This window comes from Anneissia japonica, unplaced genomic scaffold, assembly GCF_011630105.1.
Source record: "Anneissia japonica isolate Jap-2015-1 unplaced genomic scaffold, ASM1163010v1 scaffold652_len952628_cov199, whole genome shotgun sequence".
Taxonomy (NCBI): domain Eukaryota; kingdom Metazoa; phylum Echinodermata; class Crinoidea; order Comatulida; family Comatulidae; genus Anneissia; species Anneissia japonica.
Window position 1 is genome coordinate 924411 of NW_022757608.1, and position 16955 is coordinate 941365.

Here is a 16955-nt window from a genome sequence, read left to right on the forward strand (position 1 = left end):
CCTAAAATAATACGGCAAGCACGCTTCTGAGTAGCCTCAAGTTTTGCACTAAGTGTTTTAGTGATTCCAGGGTGCCATATCACATTCAGCATATTCGAGGACAGGTCTTATGTATCCAGTATAAATAGCACAGATTTTTTAAGGTTATTAAGAATGAACATTTTCCTGTTAGCCTTAGCATTATTGTTGTCAATATGGCTACCCCATTTTAAATCATTCTGTACAGTGACGCCTAAATTAAAGCTTCGTCACAAAAATCAATATGGGATTCACCAATGTAAAAACTTTGTTCTGGGATATTGCTCTTAGCAAAGCATATTTGCATAGCTTTACATTTACTAGGATTTAAAAGCAGAGTATTATTAATACACCACTCACGAAATTGATTAAGGTCATTCTGTAAGAAACCTTCATGTGATATAAGTCGATTTCCATAAAATTAGAGATCATCAATATATTTTAAGTACTTGGTATTAGAACCCATTGCAGCCTCATTGATCATAATCTGAAAAGCTAACGGTCCGAGCTTAGTGCCTTGTGGGACACCACCCTTGAGACAAACAAAAGAAGACATAGAATTATTGTACTTAACACACTGCTCTCTGCGACTGAGGAAGTCGCAAACCCATGGGACGATCGACCTACGGACTCCAATATCAATCATTTTGGATATTAGCACATTGTGATTGATGAGGTCAAAGGGCTTAGTGAAGTCCGTAATTACGACCGTCCCAATGTTGCCACTTCTGTCAGCCACAGAGCTCAGGTCATGAATGAGGCGCACCAAGTAGTGGCAGGTGGAGGCTCCCTTCACATTGCCATACTCTTTAATGTCAATACATTGACTGATGTCATTAAGTATCCAGTTACTTACAAACTCTTCAGCCACCTTTGCAAACGCGGAGGTAAGAGAAATAGGCCTCAACCTGTCAATACTTGGTGGCTGATTTTTAGGGATGAGTACGACAATGGATCTTTTCCATTGGACAGGCAGCCTGCCTTCTCTAAAGGAAGAATTAAGAATATCAGAAAACGGCTCGCTTAATTCAACTGCAAATTCCCTTAAAATTCTAGGTGGGATACAATCCGACCCCCCTCCCCCCCTTCCCCGGCTTTATTTGGATTTACCTTTTTCAATTTATTATATACCTCCCATGGCTGAATTTGGGGAATCCTATCAACGGAAAGAAGATAGGCAGGAAGCTTGTTATAATCTAAAGGTGGTAACTCACAGACAATGCTGGTGAATTGGTTATTTATTGCCTTAGCAATCCCAACATGATCTGAGGGCAAAAGACCCTGAACCGGAACATTGAGTATCTTATTATTACCCATATATGCCATGGTCTTAATTTGTGTATGCCACTTGCGTGGTTCACTACACTGTATGTGCTTAACACGATTACAAAAATAAATGGCCTTGAGTTTAGCAACTTCCCTCTTAACTGCATTTCTAAGTTTCCTCCATTGTAGTGTTATTAAAAAAGGCTAACTGTCTCCTATCAATTAAGTCTCGCAGGGCTTGAGTAACCCAAGGTTTATCCGACTTATGGATCTTAATTTCTTTAATTGGAAAAAAATCATTAATAGCAGTGTCCAAAAGTTCATACAACTTATCCATTTTCCCTTGGGTGGTAGAACAGCAAGTAATATCTGTCCAGTCCTGGCAGGAAATCCAGCGCCCGAAGTTGCAAATTCTTGCTGGATAAAAAGGACGAACATTGATTTTGCTCACAGTATTATTTACAGTTCTGATCATGGGTTTCCACAACATGGACAGGTGGTCACTTTTCCCTAGAGGAGCAAAAGCAGAGGGTGCACAAAAAAAATTGTCAAGGTTAGTTAGTATCAAATCCAATGTAACGTTGCCATGTGTGTGAAATTTAACGACTTGTTTAAGACAGGTTCCGTTTATAATTTTGTACATGTTCATCCGGTTGAAATCCCATCACACAAAAATCTGTTTCAGGTGACTGTGAACGAATACCATTCATGGTTTCAATCAGATGATGTTCTAATAATGCTTGATGAGGAGAATTAGTAACTATGTATATGCCACACAAAACAATTTGTGAAATCCCCCTCGGAAGTCTATGTGGCCTTATTTGAATCCAAATTACTTCTAGTTCAGGAGGTACAACAATGTTTATAAGTGGTTGAACATTCATGTAATCTTTCAAGTAAACAGCTACGCCCCCACCTCGTCTATCTTCTCGACAGGTAGAGAATAATGAATAATTAGGAATGTTGACTTGATTTGGGTGATGGTGAGGTGAAAACCATGATTCGGTGATTACGGCTATGTCATTTTTTTCCTTGTTAAGGAATATATGTAGTTCATCAAGTTTGTTAAGCACCGAACGTGCATTACAAAACAGGGTGGTGGGTAAATCAACTGCAGTTTTCCGATCGCCGCCATTTTGCTTAGTATGGTCTGGAACTAACTCAATTGAAGTTGTTACCCGAGTCCGAGGCTCAATGTGTGTATGGAATTGGTCATTCCTAACAAATACATTGTAAACAACAGGAATTCACCATTTTATCTTACTTCCCCCGCGTCTGCCCCTATACCTACGTCTACGCTTAGGCGGTAGGCCGTCATAGTTGTTAGGAGGGTGCTGGGTAAAAGACTCCCTGTGGTCACCCCTGCTGTAGGATGCAGTTTTTTTGTTTGAAATATTTAATTATATATCTATTTATTTATTCAAGGTACTATAAAGAGACACCGATACAGGCAGCCCGTAGGCTGAAATCGTTGGTTTACAATACAAAAATAGAGGCAAAATATTACTCATATGGTTCCTAACAATACAAAAATATAAACCTTATCCACAATCCAATTACTCAATATTTAATTTATATAAAAAGGGTTATATATACATAATCATCAAAATTTATAAAATATGAATAGTTGGAATATAGAAAGCTTTTTATGCACTATGTAGAAATCGATATCCGTCACTATGTTGCAATGTTTAATTTTTAGCTTGATTTACTTAATAGTGCAGTACCAAATGACTTAGGAAAGTCTAAATAGTTCTTTCTATATATTGTTGAATAACCAAATTGTATTTTGTTAATATTGCTTAGTGACAATGGTGAGCCTCTTAGCAGTATAACAGAAGGTAATGAAAATGTCAGTATGCAGAGTATTGCCAAAGGAGTTGTTACAAAGGTTAGATTTTGCATTTTATTGGTGATCCGCTAACGTTAGCGGATCACCTCTTGTTATGGTACTGGATCAACTTTCTTATTCTTCTTTCTTTCTCCCCTTTTCTGTTCGCACGATATCTCAAAAAGTGCCACGAGTCAATGCACAATCGCTGTCAGCGAACATTTGGCTTGGTCTGGAATAGTCATAGTAAGCTTTTCAACGCGCTCAGTCCTGCGTGGCGTCATCTACGTGCAAATTTTGCGTTTTTACATTATCGATCATATCAGCCTAACCGATTGCCATTTCGAAATCGTATTAAGTGAGCATTAACTTTGGGTTAATGTTGAATGTACTGTACCTTAATTTTACGCGCGCGTACGCGTGCGTCACATTTTTAAAATGATCAAAATCACTTTTTGACTAAATGAGAGCATGTTTCATGCTATTTTGAGCATTTCTAAAGTTTTTGAAATTTTCCACTACGCGCGCGTAAAAATGCGCGCGCAGCACGTACGGAAGCTAGACATGTTTTTTCACATAGTTTTGGGTTCCTGACATTGTTTTCACTAATTTTCATTCTTTTTGGTCATCTTATGGCCAATAGCAATGCCGTATGTGCGCATCAAATATAGGTATCTTTTTGCGGATTTGTGCCAATATACAGTGAAAATATGCTTAAATTAGGCCTATTTTTAATCAGTTATAGCTCCTTAGGATGAAAGGTGACCCCTAATTTTTATTACATATTCAGAAAGCACATAAGTTGTAAATATGATTTTATAGATCATAAAGGCTGATCGGACATTGTGACGTCATCATATTAGCATCTGAATTCAAATAAAGTGAATTTAATATAGCTATGTCATTTTTGAAAATACGCATTTGAGCGTATCTCGCTTATCCTTGATCGATCGTCTTCCAACTTTGAGTATGTTATAGCTGAGACAATTCTCTTTCATATATTTGACATTTTGATGATGTCATCATGGTCAAAAAAATTGTTTTTTCTTACCCCCCCCCATCTTTCTTTCCTCAAAACGTTGATGAGCCCATATCATCTTAACCATTCGTCATTTCTGAATCATATTAAGTGAGCATAATCTTCAGGTCAAGGTTGAATGTCAGGTACCTTAATTTTCCGATCGCGCGACTTAACGTGCGCGTACGCGTGCGTCAACAATTATGTATACTTAAAATTATGCCTACTTTTAATCAGTTGTAGCTCCTTAGGATGAAAGGTAACCCCTAATTTTTATTACATATTCTGAAAGCACATGAATTGTAGATATGATTTTATAGATCATTATGGCTGATCGGACATTGTGACGTCATCATATTGCTATCTAATTTTCTAAAAACTGAAATTTTATTTATGACGCCATTATTTTTCAACTTATTTGAACGTATCTTGCTTATTCTTGATCGATTGTCTTCCACCTGTGAGTATGTTATAGCTGAGACAATTCTCTTTCAGAAGTGTCCCTTTATTTTTCATTTTGATGACGTCATCATGGTAAAAAAGAATGCTTTTTTGGAGCCTTCTCATCTTTCTTTCTTAAAAGAAGCACGTACTGAAGCTGGAAATTACGTTTCGGTTACATGTTTTGGGTTTAACTTTAAGACGTATGTGTACACATTCGTAAGTCATTAAAATGCTCAAAATTACTCTTTTTAAAAACTAAATAGAGCATGTTTTAGCATATAATAATTTTCAATCAGCACCATGCGTGCTTCGTGAGCGTCAAAGTAAGGCGGATCACCAAACTCGTCCTCAGTGACGATTTCAAATCTAGTTTCATTCTTATTATTTGTATTGACCCATATGGGTATTACAATATTTTTATAATTTTATGCTCTTGTTTGGTATTTATCTACTATAAAATTATAGGAAAGAATTTTAAGTTCTGGGTGGTTTGTTTTACTGGTATACAAGTAACTAAGTAATACAGATTTCCGTTATTTAGAAACCTAATTAGTATTTATTGTTTTCTAACTCTTGACACTGCAAGAATAATTTATCAAATAATAAAATAATATTGCACACATACTTTGTTTAGGCTTGAAAACAATTAAGGATATAAACCATCTACATTTAAGTGAAATTTCTCAATACATTGACAAATTATTATGAAATGATTTTCTGAATTGTTTCGGAGGCTTCATTTTATGTTAACAACAGGCATTGTTTTAATAAAACACCTATTCACCAACCCCTTATAATGTAATTTGACAGACCATGCAAATCAGAATGTCTTCTGTCTCTTATACACATCTAGATGTGTATAAGAGACAGGTTAAGACACCTAAAAGAATGTGCTAGTATGGATAGTAAATCATCATAAAATATGGTCTTTGTGGGTGGGGAAACATTGCTGACCATCATCAACGCCCAAGAGTATCATATTTCTTTTCATTTATTTTCTTTTTTGTAAGATTCTGGAAAGAAAGTAAAAATTGGATTGTACAGTACTTGTTAAATTTGTGATAGATTTAGACATTTCGTATTTTATATTGTTCCGTTATATTTAGTAAACATACACCTTTGTAACAGCTGTACTCACATGGTAAATTCTACTTACATAAATACTAAATATTACTCTGCTCCTTCCACTGTACTGTACTAACAAAATTTGAATAATGAATTCTCTCGTGTTGCTTTTGTAGTGTGAAAAGTCCTCGTCCAATATTTTGTAGATTCATGTTAGCGTAAAATTTTTCTTTACTTTTACCATTACTATTTAATGGACATTAGGAACTCAAAAAAATGTCTTCAATAATGTTAAGACACCTAAAAGAATGTGCTAGTATGGATAGTAAATCATCATAAAATATGGTCTTTGTGGGTGGGGAAACATTGCTGACCATCATCAACGCCCAAGAGTATCATATTTCTTTTCATTTATTTTCTTTTTTGTAAGATTCTGGAAAGAAAGTAAAAATTGGATTGTACAGTACTTGTTAAATTTGTGATAGATTTAGACATTTCGTATTTTATATTGTTCCGTTATATTTAGTATACATACACCTTTGTAACAGCTGTACTCACTGTGGTACGTTCTACTTACTTAAAAATACTAAATATTACTCTGCTCCTTCCACTGTACTGTACTAACAAAATTTGAATAATGAATTCTCACGTGTTGCTTTTGTAATGTGAAAAGTCCTCGTCCAATATTTTGTAGATTCATGTTAGCGTAAAATTTTTCTTTACTTTTACCATTACTATTTAATGGACATTAGGAACTCAAAAAAATGTCTTCAATAATGTTAAGACACCTAAAAGAATGTGCTAGTATGGATAGTAAATCATCATGAAATATGGTCTTTAATCATAGTATACGATAATATTATCATAAATAAATGATATGATAAATATAAATCATAACAAATATTTATATAGCACAAATTTATTTAAAGCACTACAAAGTGAGGAAATATGGCAAGTTTTTACATTCCTGTGATAAATAAGTTTTTAGATTTTTCAAAAGCAAATTAGGCAAACTATATATTTACAACATTAAATTCGAATTTTATATAATTCAACTTGTAAATAAAATTAAATGTGAACATACTGTAGTACTGTATTCCTTACATTAATAAGATTAACAATTCAAGCTTATAATCAATTTCATATACCCGAATGAGTTTTAACCTAGGCAACCCTTCCTAAAAAGGTATACTTTCTTCATCAAAAGGCTTCTACGAATGGAATGGCCTGTTTGAAGCACAAACTCCTGTAGACTAAATTCAGTACCGTTACGATTTTTAATTGTACGGTAAATCTACTCGTATTGCACATTTGGCATTTATAAATTTGTAATCTTGTACATAGAATCTCATTGTTAGATGTTTAACTGTTGTAATATTGACTACTAAAAATAATAAAAGATTATTCAAAATATAAGAAAAATATGTGCAAGAAAAAAAAAAAAAATTAGAACAAAAACAATGCCTTCTCCCAGTACTGCTGGGAAAAGCCAACTAGATTTAAATTTGTCACTGACCAATTTTAAGTTATACGCAGAATGTGTGCCCTCAATTATATATAAAGCTGTATAATATAGCTGTAAAGAGCCTCAATTTGAAGAAAGATTAATAAAGGTGGGTGTCAGAAAAAAATTTTGGCCATGATGATGTCATCAAAATGAAAAATGAAGGGCAAACTTATGGAAGAAAATTGTCTCAGCTATAATATACTAAAATTTGGGAGGTGATCGATCAAGGATAAGCGACATACATTGCATTTGCTTCCATTAAGACTTTTCTCCTTGTATACAAGATTCTTCACCACAGTGCACCAACTTACATACATGATCTTCTCAAACTGTTCTACAACCTAAACAAGAACACTCAGACCTACTTCAGGCACTTCAACACTGTTCACACCTAAATGCCGTCTAAAAACTTTAGAGGAAAAGTCCTTTTGTGTTGCCGCCCCTAAACTCAGCATCTTTGTGATCTCTTGTTTTCTCCTTTTCAACTGTTTTTTCCTCACCTCTGTTTTTTTGGTAGGCTAGTTAAGTGCCAAAACCATTAACTTGCTGAACTGATCTTGCAAAAAAATGCTGCAATGGTTTTGGTTCCTTGCACTAGTCTGTTTTTGTGTGTTTCTTGATTTGGTGTCGTAATCATTATCGTACAATAATTGTAGAATATTTCATACAGGTTTGTGTGAATGTATCATATGTACTGTAAGTTATACACAATCGTTTCATTTTCAAATTATAGGTTGGTACAGTTGATCCTGTTAAAGATTTCAGAGCTATGATAGCCCAGAATAATGTCCAAGAGTTTGGAAAAGGNCATGAGAAGAACCCCTGTAAAGGGGCACTAACCAAAAAATCAAATAGGGGTTTTGGCATGTTTCCATACAACAGTGACATACATTCTGTATAATTTTGTTTATATTGATATAAGAATCAGTTACAGTAGAATTAGAACTAATTCATAGCAATAATTTGTAATGCAAATACAATTCATTTATAATATGAAATCAGTAGAAACGAAAATAGTTTTTAATGATGCAGTGTTAATGACCAAATATTGTTGTTATTTTATTATTGATCTTTCTATTAGATAGATGTAGCATGAATAGAGTGAGCACTTAGAATTAAGGGGGCATATAGTATAGATTAGAATCCTATGAAAGTACATGGAAAAACTAAGAAATTAATGGTCAAAATTGAAAAAAGAAAATAATATTAATAATAATAATGATAATGATAATAAGGCCAATAAAAAAAAATTCTTGTGTTGGCCACGTTTTGGTAAAATAGATAGTAGGAATTTTTTTTTTTTTTACCAAAAATTGTTGATGCCTAGAAAGTAGAAAATACACAAAAATACAACAAAGAGTATTTTAAAATCTATATCGAAGAGCAAAATGGTGGCCTAACACAGTTGCATCACCTATCATCGCAAGATAGGCCTAATCCAGCCTATTTTAGCTCATTAAAAAAATATTTTTCGATGTAGCCAAAAAATAAAACTAAAATGCCGACTCTCAATTTCGAAATTGACTCCAAATAAACTGTACTTAAACATTATGTTGAAATTATCTTTTTAACATTTTAACAGTGTAATATATTATTAGGTTTAATACAGTAAGCTTACCTGTTTAGATTACCGCAATACAAATTATTCATGATAACTGTACATTTTAATAAAGTGCCCCCTACTTTTGAGAATAAACGATTCTACAAAAAATGGCAGATTGTTAAACATCTGTGTTTTCGTTTGTTCGTGAAAGTTTACATTCATACATACATTGTTGAATCCACCATACACTACTAATTGGCGACAAGGCTAAAGGTAACATTAACAAGATACTAGGAGGAGATCAATATGCCGACTATCGGAAATTTAGAAGCCTACGATAATACGGAGGATTGGATCTCCTACGCTGAGAGGCTAGAATCCTTCATTGATGTAAATGGATCAACACGAAAAACGTGTTACTACGCTACTGATGGTCATTGAAAGATCTGTGCATGCCCGAACGTATGATAAAATATGCAAACAACTCCATACACATTTTTCGCCAACGCCTCTAGTTATTGCTAGAATGTTTTCGCTTCTATAAACAAATTAACAAGTTGAAACTACCTCAGGCGTTCAACCAAACATTATGAGTTCAGAGATAAGCTTAACGAATCACAAATTCGTTGTTGGATTGACATCAGCCACGATACAAAAATGGCTGTTAACAGAAAAAGGGTTAAAACTTCATAAGGCTACAGAAGTAGCATTAGGCATGGAGTCCGCAGCCAAGGACGCCACAGAAAATAGTGGAAAACAACCCAAACCTATTGATCACATACATAAGAGCGCCAGGCATAGGCCTAGTAAAGCTAGCCATACATCAGCTAAGCATAAGACACAACACATAGGGCAGAAACATGCAGATTCATCAAAACAACATGTAATTTCTGCAAGGTCAAATGGCACATCATAAAGGTTTGCTTCAAGAAAAAGAAAAGTCCTATGGACATACAACGGGACATACAACAAAACCCAATAATAAAAATCAACATCGCTATAACAAATATAAGCTTGTACACAACGTTGGGGGCTTATCAGAATCTGATGATGAGTAAGATTTTACCAGTATTAACAAACTTACAGTGAACTCTAATATGAACCCTTGTCGGGTATACCCCTATATAAACGGACAGAAGGTAAAAATGGAATTAGACACGGGAGCGACGTATTCAATAATGAATCGACACGACTTGAGGAGAACTTCCGAAACGCACAGATATGCAAAGAGAAAGAAGGCTTCCATACATGTACACCTGTGAACAAATAGAATGCTCAGGATGATACAATGTATACATTAACTACAATGGACAAACAAATGGTAAGCGCCAGACTGTCTATCGTAAACAAGGGTGGCCTACCAATATTTGGTAGAGCTTAGTTGAACAAAATTAAGCTACCATGGCATGAAATCTTCAACATAAATTGCAGTACAAACAACATATGTGAGTAAAGCACATACACAAGTTGATCAGCTGACAGAAAAAAATGCAGAAGTTCTGTTTTCAGAAAGATTGGGCTACTGAAAGGACAAAAAGTCCCCATTGTGAAGCCTAAAGGTAACTGTCAACCTGGCAACAAAGCCTGACAACAAATTATTTTTACCAACAAAGTGCCACAGAAATTAACAAGGCATCTCAAAACAGAAAAGATGAGATGTGGAGAAAGGCGAAGGAGCATGGCCAGATGATGATTGTTAAACATCTGTGTTTTCGTTTGTTCGTGAAAGTTTACATTAATACATACATTGTTGAATCCACCATACACTACTAATTGGCGACAAGGCTAAAGGTAACATTAACAAGATACTAGGAGGAGATTAATATGCCGACTATCGGAAATTTAGAAGCCTACGATAATACGGAGGATTGGATCTCCTACGCTGAGAGGCTAGAATCCTTCATTGATGTAAATGGATCAACACGAAAAACGTGTTACTACGCTACTGATGGTCATTGAAAGATCTGTGCATGCCCGAACGTATGATAAAATATGCAAACAACTCCATACACATTTTTCGCCAACGCCTCTAGTTATTGCTAGAATGTTTTCGCTTCTATAAACAAATTAACAAGTTGAAACTACCTCAGGCGTTCAACCAAACATTATGAGTTCAGAGATAAGCTTAACGAATCACAAATTCGTTGTTGGATTGACATCAGCCACGATACAAAAATGGCTGTTAACAGAAAAAGGGTTAAAACTTCATAAGGCTACAGAAGTAGCATTAGGCATGGAGTCCGCAGCCAAGGACGCCACAGAAAATAGTGGAAAACAACCCAAACCTATTGATCACATACATAAGAGCGCCAGGCATAGGCCCTGTCTCTTATACACATCTAGATGTGTATAAGAGACAGCCTAAACTCAGCATCTTTGTGATCTCTTGTTTTCTCCTTTTCAACTGTTTTTTCCTCACCTCTGTTTTTTTGGTAGGCTAGTTAAGTGCCAAAACCATTAACTTGCTGAACTGATCTTGCAAAAAAATGCTGCAATGGTTTTGGTTCCTTGCACTAGTCTGTTTTTGTGTGTTTCTTGATTTGGTGTCGTAATCATTATCGTACAATAATTGTAGAATATTTCATACAGGTTTGTGTGAATGTATCATATGTACTGTAAGTTATACACAATCGTTTCATTTTCAAATTATAGGTTGGTACAGTTGATCCTGTTAAAGATTTCAGAGCTATGATAGCCCAGAATAATGTCCAAGAGTTTGGAAAAGGTAAAAAAAAAAAAAAAATATATATATATAATAATTTTAAATAAATGATATTATTCAACACTATTATTTACATAAAAACAGATTGTACCAGTTATTGATTATTGTTTCAGGTTTTACTTTTTTCAAAAGCAGCATGGATAGATGAATAATATTAAATAGCACTGCTTCTCATATTGCAACACCAGCCATATATCCTGCCTATTTAGAATTATTTAATTACATGTGTCGTCAGTATCTATGGTGGGAATTTCAGAAGGAAAGTATTAGATAAATATATAGTACATAAAAACATAATACAACAAATCTATTGAAATAATTTCCCAATACATTTCTTAATAAAGCTGGCATTTACTTCTTTGTAATTGTCACAATGAAGACTTGGCGCAATGCAGGACTATCATTACAAATCCAATTGGTTTCAACTTGGCAGAATGAAGATGGTAATAAGAAGGTGGAGGCTATTGTTTTTGATACGCGGTGAATACGCTAATTACTCATTTGCATAATTAATATTTCACTGATCATGTAATTTAGGCTGTATACCACGATAAATAAAGTTTAGTAAGTCAGATCGGTGTGCAAGATGGTCATAAGAAGACGAAGCAAACAAAAACTTTGTTGACTGGTATGTCATTGGGCTTTTGCATATGGCGTCTGTGGCTTCAGATTATCCTGTACAGTGAATGGCCTGTGAGCAATCCAACTATAGTATTATCAAGGGGACACTTTTCAGTTAAACAAAGGGAAATATCTTTTAACACTACAGCCAACCCCTAATTTTAGGATAGTTCATGGGTTAGTTTTCTCTTCTCTTTATCGTATTCTTTGAGAGCGATTTTTAATTGTGTAAGACGCTATACAATCCATTTCCTATTAAGGGGACACCCCTATTAAGGGGATCGAGACACTTTCCGAGTGTGCAAAATGGCCAAATCAAAACAATGTAACCCTTATTAAGGGGAAACTTATTATTTTTTGATGTATCTTTTGACAATTCTTGTGATGCTGCCACATATAGTTGTGATTGAGAGTTTATTGGCTCCTATCGGTGGTTCGTTGCTATGTAGTTTCATTGGGTATTATAGCAATCGAAATAAAGATTATTCGTTATAATATATAATTATAATAATAATAATCCTAACATTTTTAACATCATCATTTTAATACAACCGTTTGACAGTTTTATTTGGATAGCCTTTGTGGAAAGCCCGCAAAAGTATCAAAGCAATTAAAGATGGCTCAAAATACAATATCAAACCAGAATTTTTTGCTCTTGATCTTTAGAATGGACATTGGTATACAATATCTCAAATTCAAGAAAGGATTAAAGGTGCATGTGAATAGCCACCAGAAAACAAATAACATTGTTGGATAATTCATTGCTTAAGGTTTCAAACCAAAACATTAAATCTAAACCTAAACTAAATTTGGCTAAATATTTTCAATTTGAATTAGCTAAAATGCTAATAAATTAAAATTTATATTCATTACTGTGATAATTGAACTTCAATTGTCTATTAATTTTTTATACTGTAGCCAAATTGCTAAACATTTATTTTACAGTATGCAGTGAAATGAAGATGCAGATAAATGAGTTGTTGAAGCAGTCTTTCGGGAAAATGATTAATAGTAAAGTGATTGATTGTATCCGTGCTCTTCGAGAAGAATGCTGTATATCTAACAAACCTTTAATTTTCAATACATTCCTGGAAGAACTTAAGGCGACTCTTCCTATCATCCACAAAGGAGACTTCTGGAGGGAGATTCAAAATGGCAAGTCATTAGAAATACTTTTAACTAAATAACTTTGCTGAAAAAGTGAGGTACAGTATTGGTCTTTTATCATCAATTCCTATATGTTTGTTATTGTGTGTGACCAACCTCACTTAGCATTGTAATGTTATGTAAAGGATCAAATGTACTTACTGTCATTTTAATGTTATATAAATGGTATTTACTTATTTAAATGTATTGGCATAATATTGTTTATTTTGAATACCTACTTTTTAAAAAATCTCAGTGCCTTATGGGATTTTCTCTACATCCAATTTACATTTACTATTTTATTTTAATATATGTGATTTTATGACCAGTTCTTGACCACAATTGCAATTAGTGCCATTGTACTGCCTATTCAGAATATATCTTTTTTTTCTACCTCTCCCTTACATACATTGTTCACATAAAAAAATAACACAAACAGGGTTGCGTTTCGGTTTGTTAACCTTGAGGTCAGATGTTCAAACCTGTGTATTTCACTCATCATTCGGCAAGGCACTTTACCTACTCCACCAAGATGGGTACCTAGGTAGGATGATGTGGCATTGAATGTATTAGTCTGTATCGGCATTAATATATTGTACTCCCCAGGGAGTGGAACAGGTTGCACTTCGGTTTTCTAATTATGGATTAATTGACCAGGTGTCACCAAAGCCTTGCATCCCTTGACAAATGCGCAGTATAAATCCCTATATTATGTTATTGGCGAGTCAAATGGGCGAGCGGTTAAGCCATGGGCACCTTAACATACTGCCAACATATCAGCCCTTGTTTCGAATGACACGCTTGCATGCTCACCTATGGTTCTTGTGGTAGAACAAGTCTTCTTGGATAAGCCCCCCATTGGTTTGGTCAAGCCCCTCCCATCGGCCAAAGCTTGTCGGGCAGTCGGACCAAAAAAAGAAAGAAAAAATAGGCCTAGTTTTCCCATCCCAGCAATTTCCGCCCATCTAGAAGTCCCAATTTTTAAAAAAATCTCGTTTTGGGAGGAGGGGACACCCTCTTTTACACCCACTCCCGGCTCCGGCCTTCGGCTCTCAGATAACGCTGCGCACTATAGTTACACCTATAAATACTTAGCCCCCCCCCCCCAGTTGGACACCTTAGCATCCCCCGGTGTACTGGCACAGCTCCTGTTGTGGACAGAGGAGAGACTGGTATACTACCTACATAGATTCTAGGTGTCTGATTTGTTAAATAGCTGGTAATAAGTTCAACCATCACACCTATGGTTGAACACGTAGGTTGAAAGAAATTCCTGGACCAAAATGCCTATGTGTGTGACCCGCCGACCATCTTTGGCTAGAAAACGGCTCGACAACCATTATCTGTAAACAGTAATAATAAAACTTATAATAAAGTGGTATAAAAGCAGTGCATAAAGGTTTTTGGAAGCACACTGGAACCATCGAAATTTGGGTGTAGCCCTTGGTGTTAAATCAAAAATTCACTTTGGCCCTCCGACCATTCCTGCACTATATTGATCCAACTACATTAGTGTTAGTTTGTAAAATTGTAATTTCCATTATGCATATTGATTGTCAAGGACTTTTGTATTCTTTAGTAACAACAATGCATACCTAAACTTGCATTGTTGTTTTCAAAAACCAACATAAACTACTTTGATTTTTAGTTTGTGCTGTGAGTGAAGTATTTTCTTCATAACTGGTGTTACATTGTTCCCTTTAATAAGCTAGGCACTCGCTCAATCTAACTCCCTTCCTGTGAGTGTTAGATGGCTCAACACTGTCTGCTGATTGTCTGTGACAGTCTAAACTGATCGTCATTAAAACGGATCACTGGATCAAGCACATATGGAACACACATTCAGGCCCATGGGGGAATTTCATAATGTTGCAGCTGTATTCAGTGCAGTCTGTGTTTGAACTTACCAGGTACCCACTTGTACTCCTGGGTGGAGAGAGACAACTGTAGATAAAGTGCCTTGCCCAAGGACACAAGTGATTTGCACAAGGTTGGGAGTCCAAGCCACAACCGATGCAACATGTTGCATGTGCGTCTTGGCATTGCCTTCTCCATAGAATCGCGTCAACCGACGACTGCCGGGTGCAGTGAGTACCTGGCTTTGGATATATCACATTTTATCTAATTGACTAAAAATATATATTTTATTCATAGCTGATATTACATTGATTGCAAACTCTGAATGCAACTCAAGTTCTGTTACAAAAGATGCTGCACTCAAGGTACAGTATCCATTTATATCATTATTATGATCATCAACATTATTGACAGTTCACAAAACTGGTCTGTCCTATTGTTTAAAGAAGCGTTTGCTATGCGTAGGCTAAACCCATTGCTATTGTAAATGCTTTGATTTTTGGTAATTGTGCATGTAAGCTTGCAAATATGGATAATTTTTCATTCCTGATGATGACACAAGTAATATTGAAATATTGAATCCTGACACGATGTCATGCATTTTGATACTTGGAGTATGTATACTATTGTTTCCATTGATATCATTATGGTCATGAACATTACTCTATGTAAACTGATTTCACCAAACACTCTGTCATGTCCACTAAAAAAGAATTTAAAATACACTACGCCAGTGGCTTCTTTCCGCCCTCATATTTACAACTAAGTTGTAGTTAATTTGGATGGCAATACATCAATATAACCATAGATTTTATTTGGACTTTTTTTAGCATGCTGCAGGGTGCACCTATAACTGCATGCTGCAGGGGCCACTTATAACTTATTGTATCATGGCAAAAGAATATATTGAGATTGACCTGCCTGCATACAATTCAACTTCGCAATCATATTTTTGAATTTACTACTACCATAGTGTAGAGTAGTTCGTATTTTACAACTTTTCTAATTATTATATTAAAATATTGGAATATTATTTATATATACTGACTGACTGATTTAATGCCTGTCTCTTATACACATCTAGATGTGTATAAGAGACAGCCTTAGCATCCCCCGGTGTACTGGCACAGCTCCTGTTGTGGACAGAGGAGAGACTGGTATACTACCTACATAGATTCTAGGTGTCTGATTTGTTAAATAGCTGGTAATAAGTTCAACCATCACACCTATGGTTGAACACGTAGGTTGAAAGAAATTCCTGGACCAAAATGCCTATGTGTGTGACCCGCCGACCATCTTTGGCTAGAAAACGGCTCGACAACCATTATCTGTAAACAGTAATAATAAAACTTATAATAAAGTGGTATAAAAGCAGTGCATAAAGGTTTTTGGAAGCACACTGGAACCATCGAAATTTGGGTGTAGCCCTTGGTGTTAAATCAAAAATTCACTTTGGCCCTCCGACCATTCCTGCACTATATTGATCCAACTACATTAGTGTTAGTTTGTAAAATTGTAATTTCCATTATGCATATTGATTGTCAAGGACTTTTGTATTCTTTAGTAACAACAATGCATACCTAAACTTGCATTGTTGTTTTCAAAAACCAACATAAACTACTTTGATTTTTAGTTTGTGCTGTGAGTGAAGTATTTTCTTCATAACTGGTGTTACATTGTTCCCTTTAATAAGCTAGGCACTCGCTCAATCTAACTCCCTTCCTGTGAGTGTTAGATGGCTCAACACTGTCTGCTGATTGTCTGTGACAGTCTAAACTGATCGTCATTAAAACGGATCACTGGATCAAGCACATATGGAACACACATTCAGGCCCATGGGGGAATTTCATAATGTTGCAGCTGTATTCAGTGCAGTCTGTGTTTGAACTTACCAGGTACCCACTTGTACTCCTGGGT

The 16955-nt window shown here is 35.3% G+C and overlaps 1 protein-coding gene across 1 annotated transcript in view; it reads left to right on the forward strand.

Moving 5' to 3' along the window:
• LOC117124810 (X-ray repair cross-complementing protein 5-like) overlaps positions 1–15403 on the forward strand; it is a gene marked incomplete at its 3' end in the record, with an annotated part of 20557 nt that extends 5154 nt beyond the window's left edge. The window contains 4 exon segments of the mRNA XM_033271138.1: positions 3091–3175; positions 11345–11417; positions 12981–13190; positions 15336–15403. Coding sequence (XP_033127029.1) covers positions 3091–3175; positions 11345–11417; positions 12981–13190; positions 15336–15403 — 436 coding nt within the window.
• Between the last annotated feature and the right edge of the window lie 1552 nt (positions 15404–16955).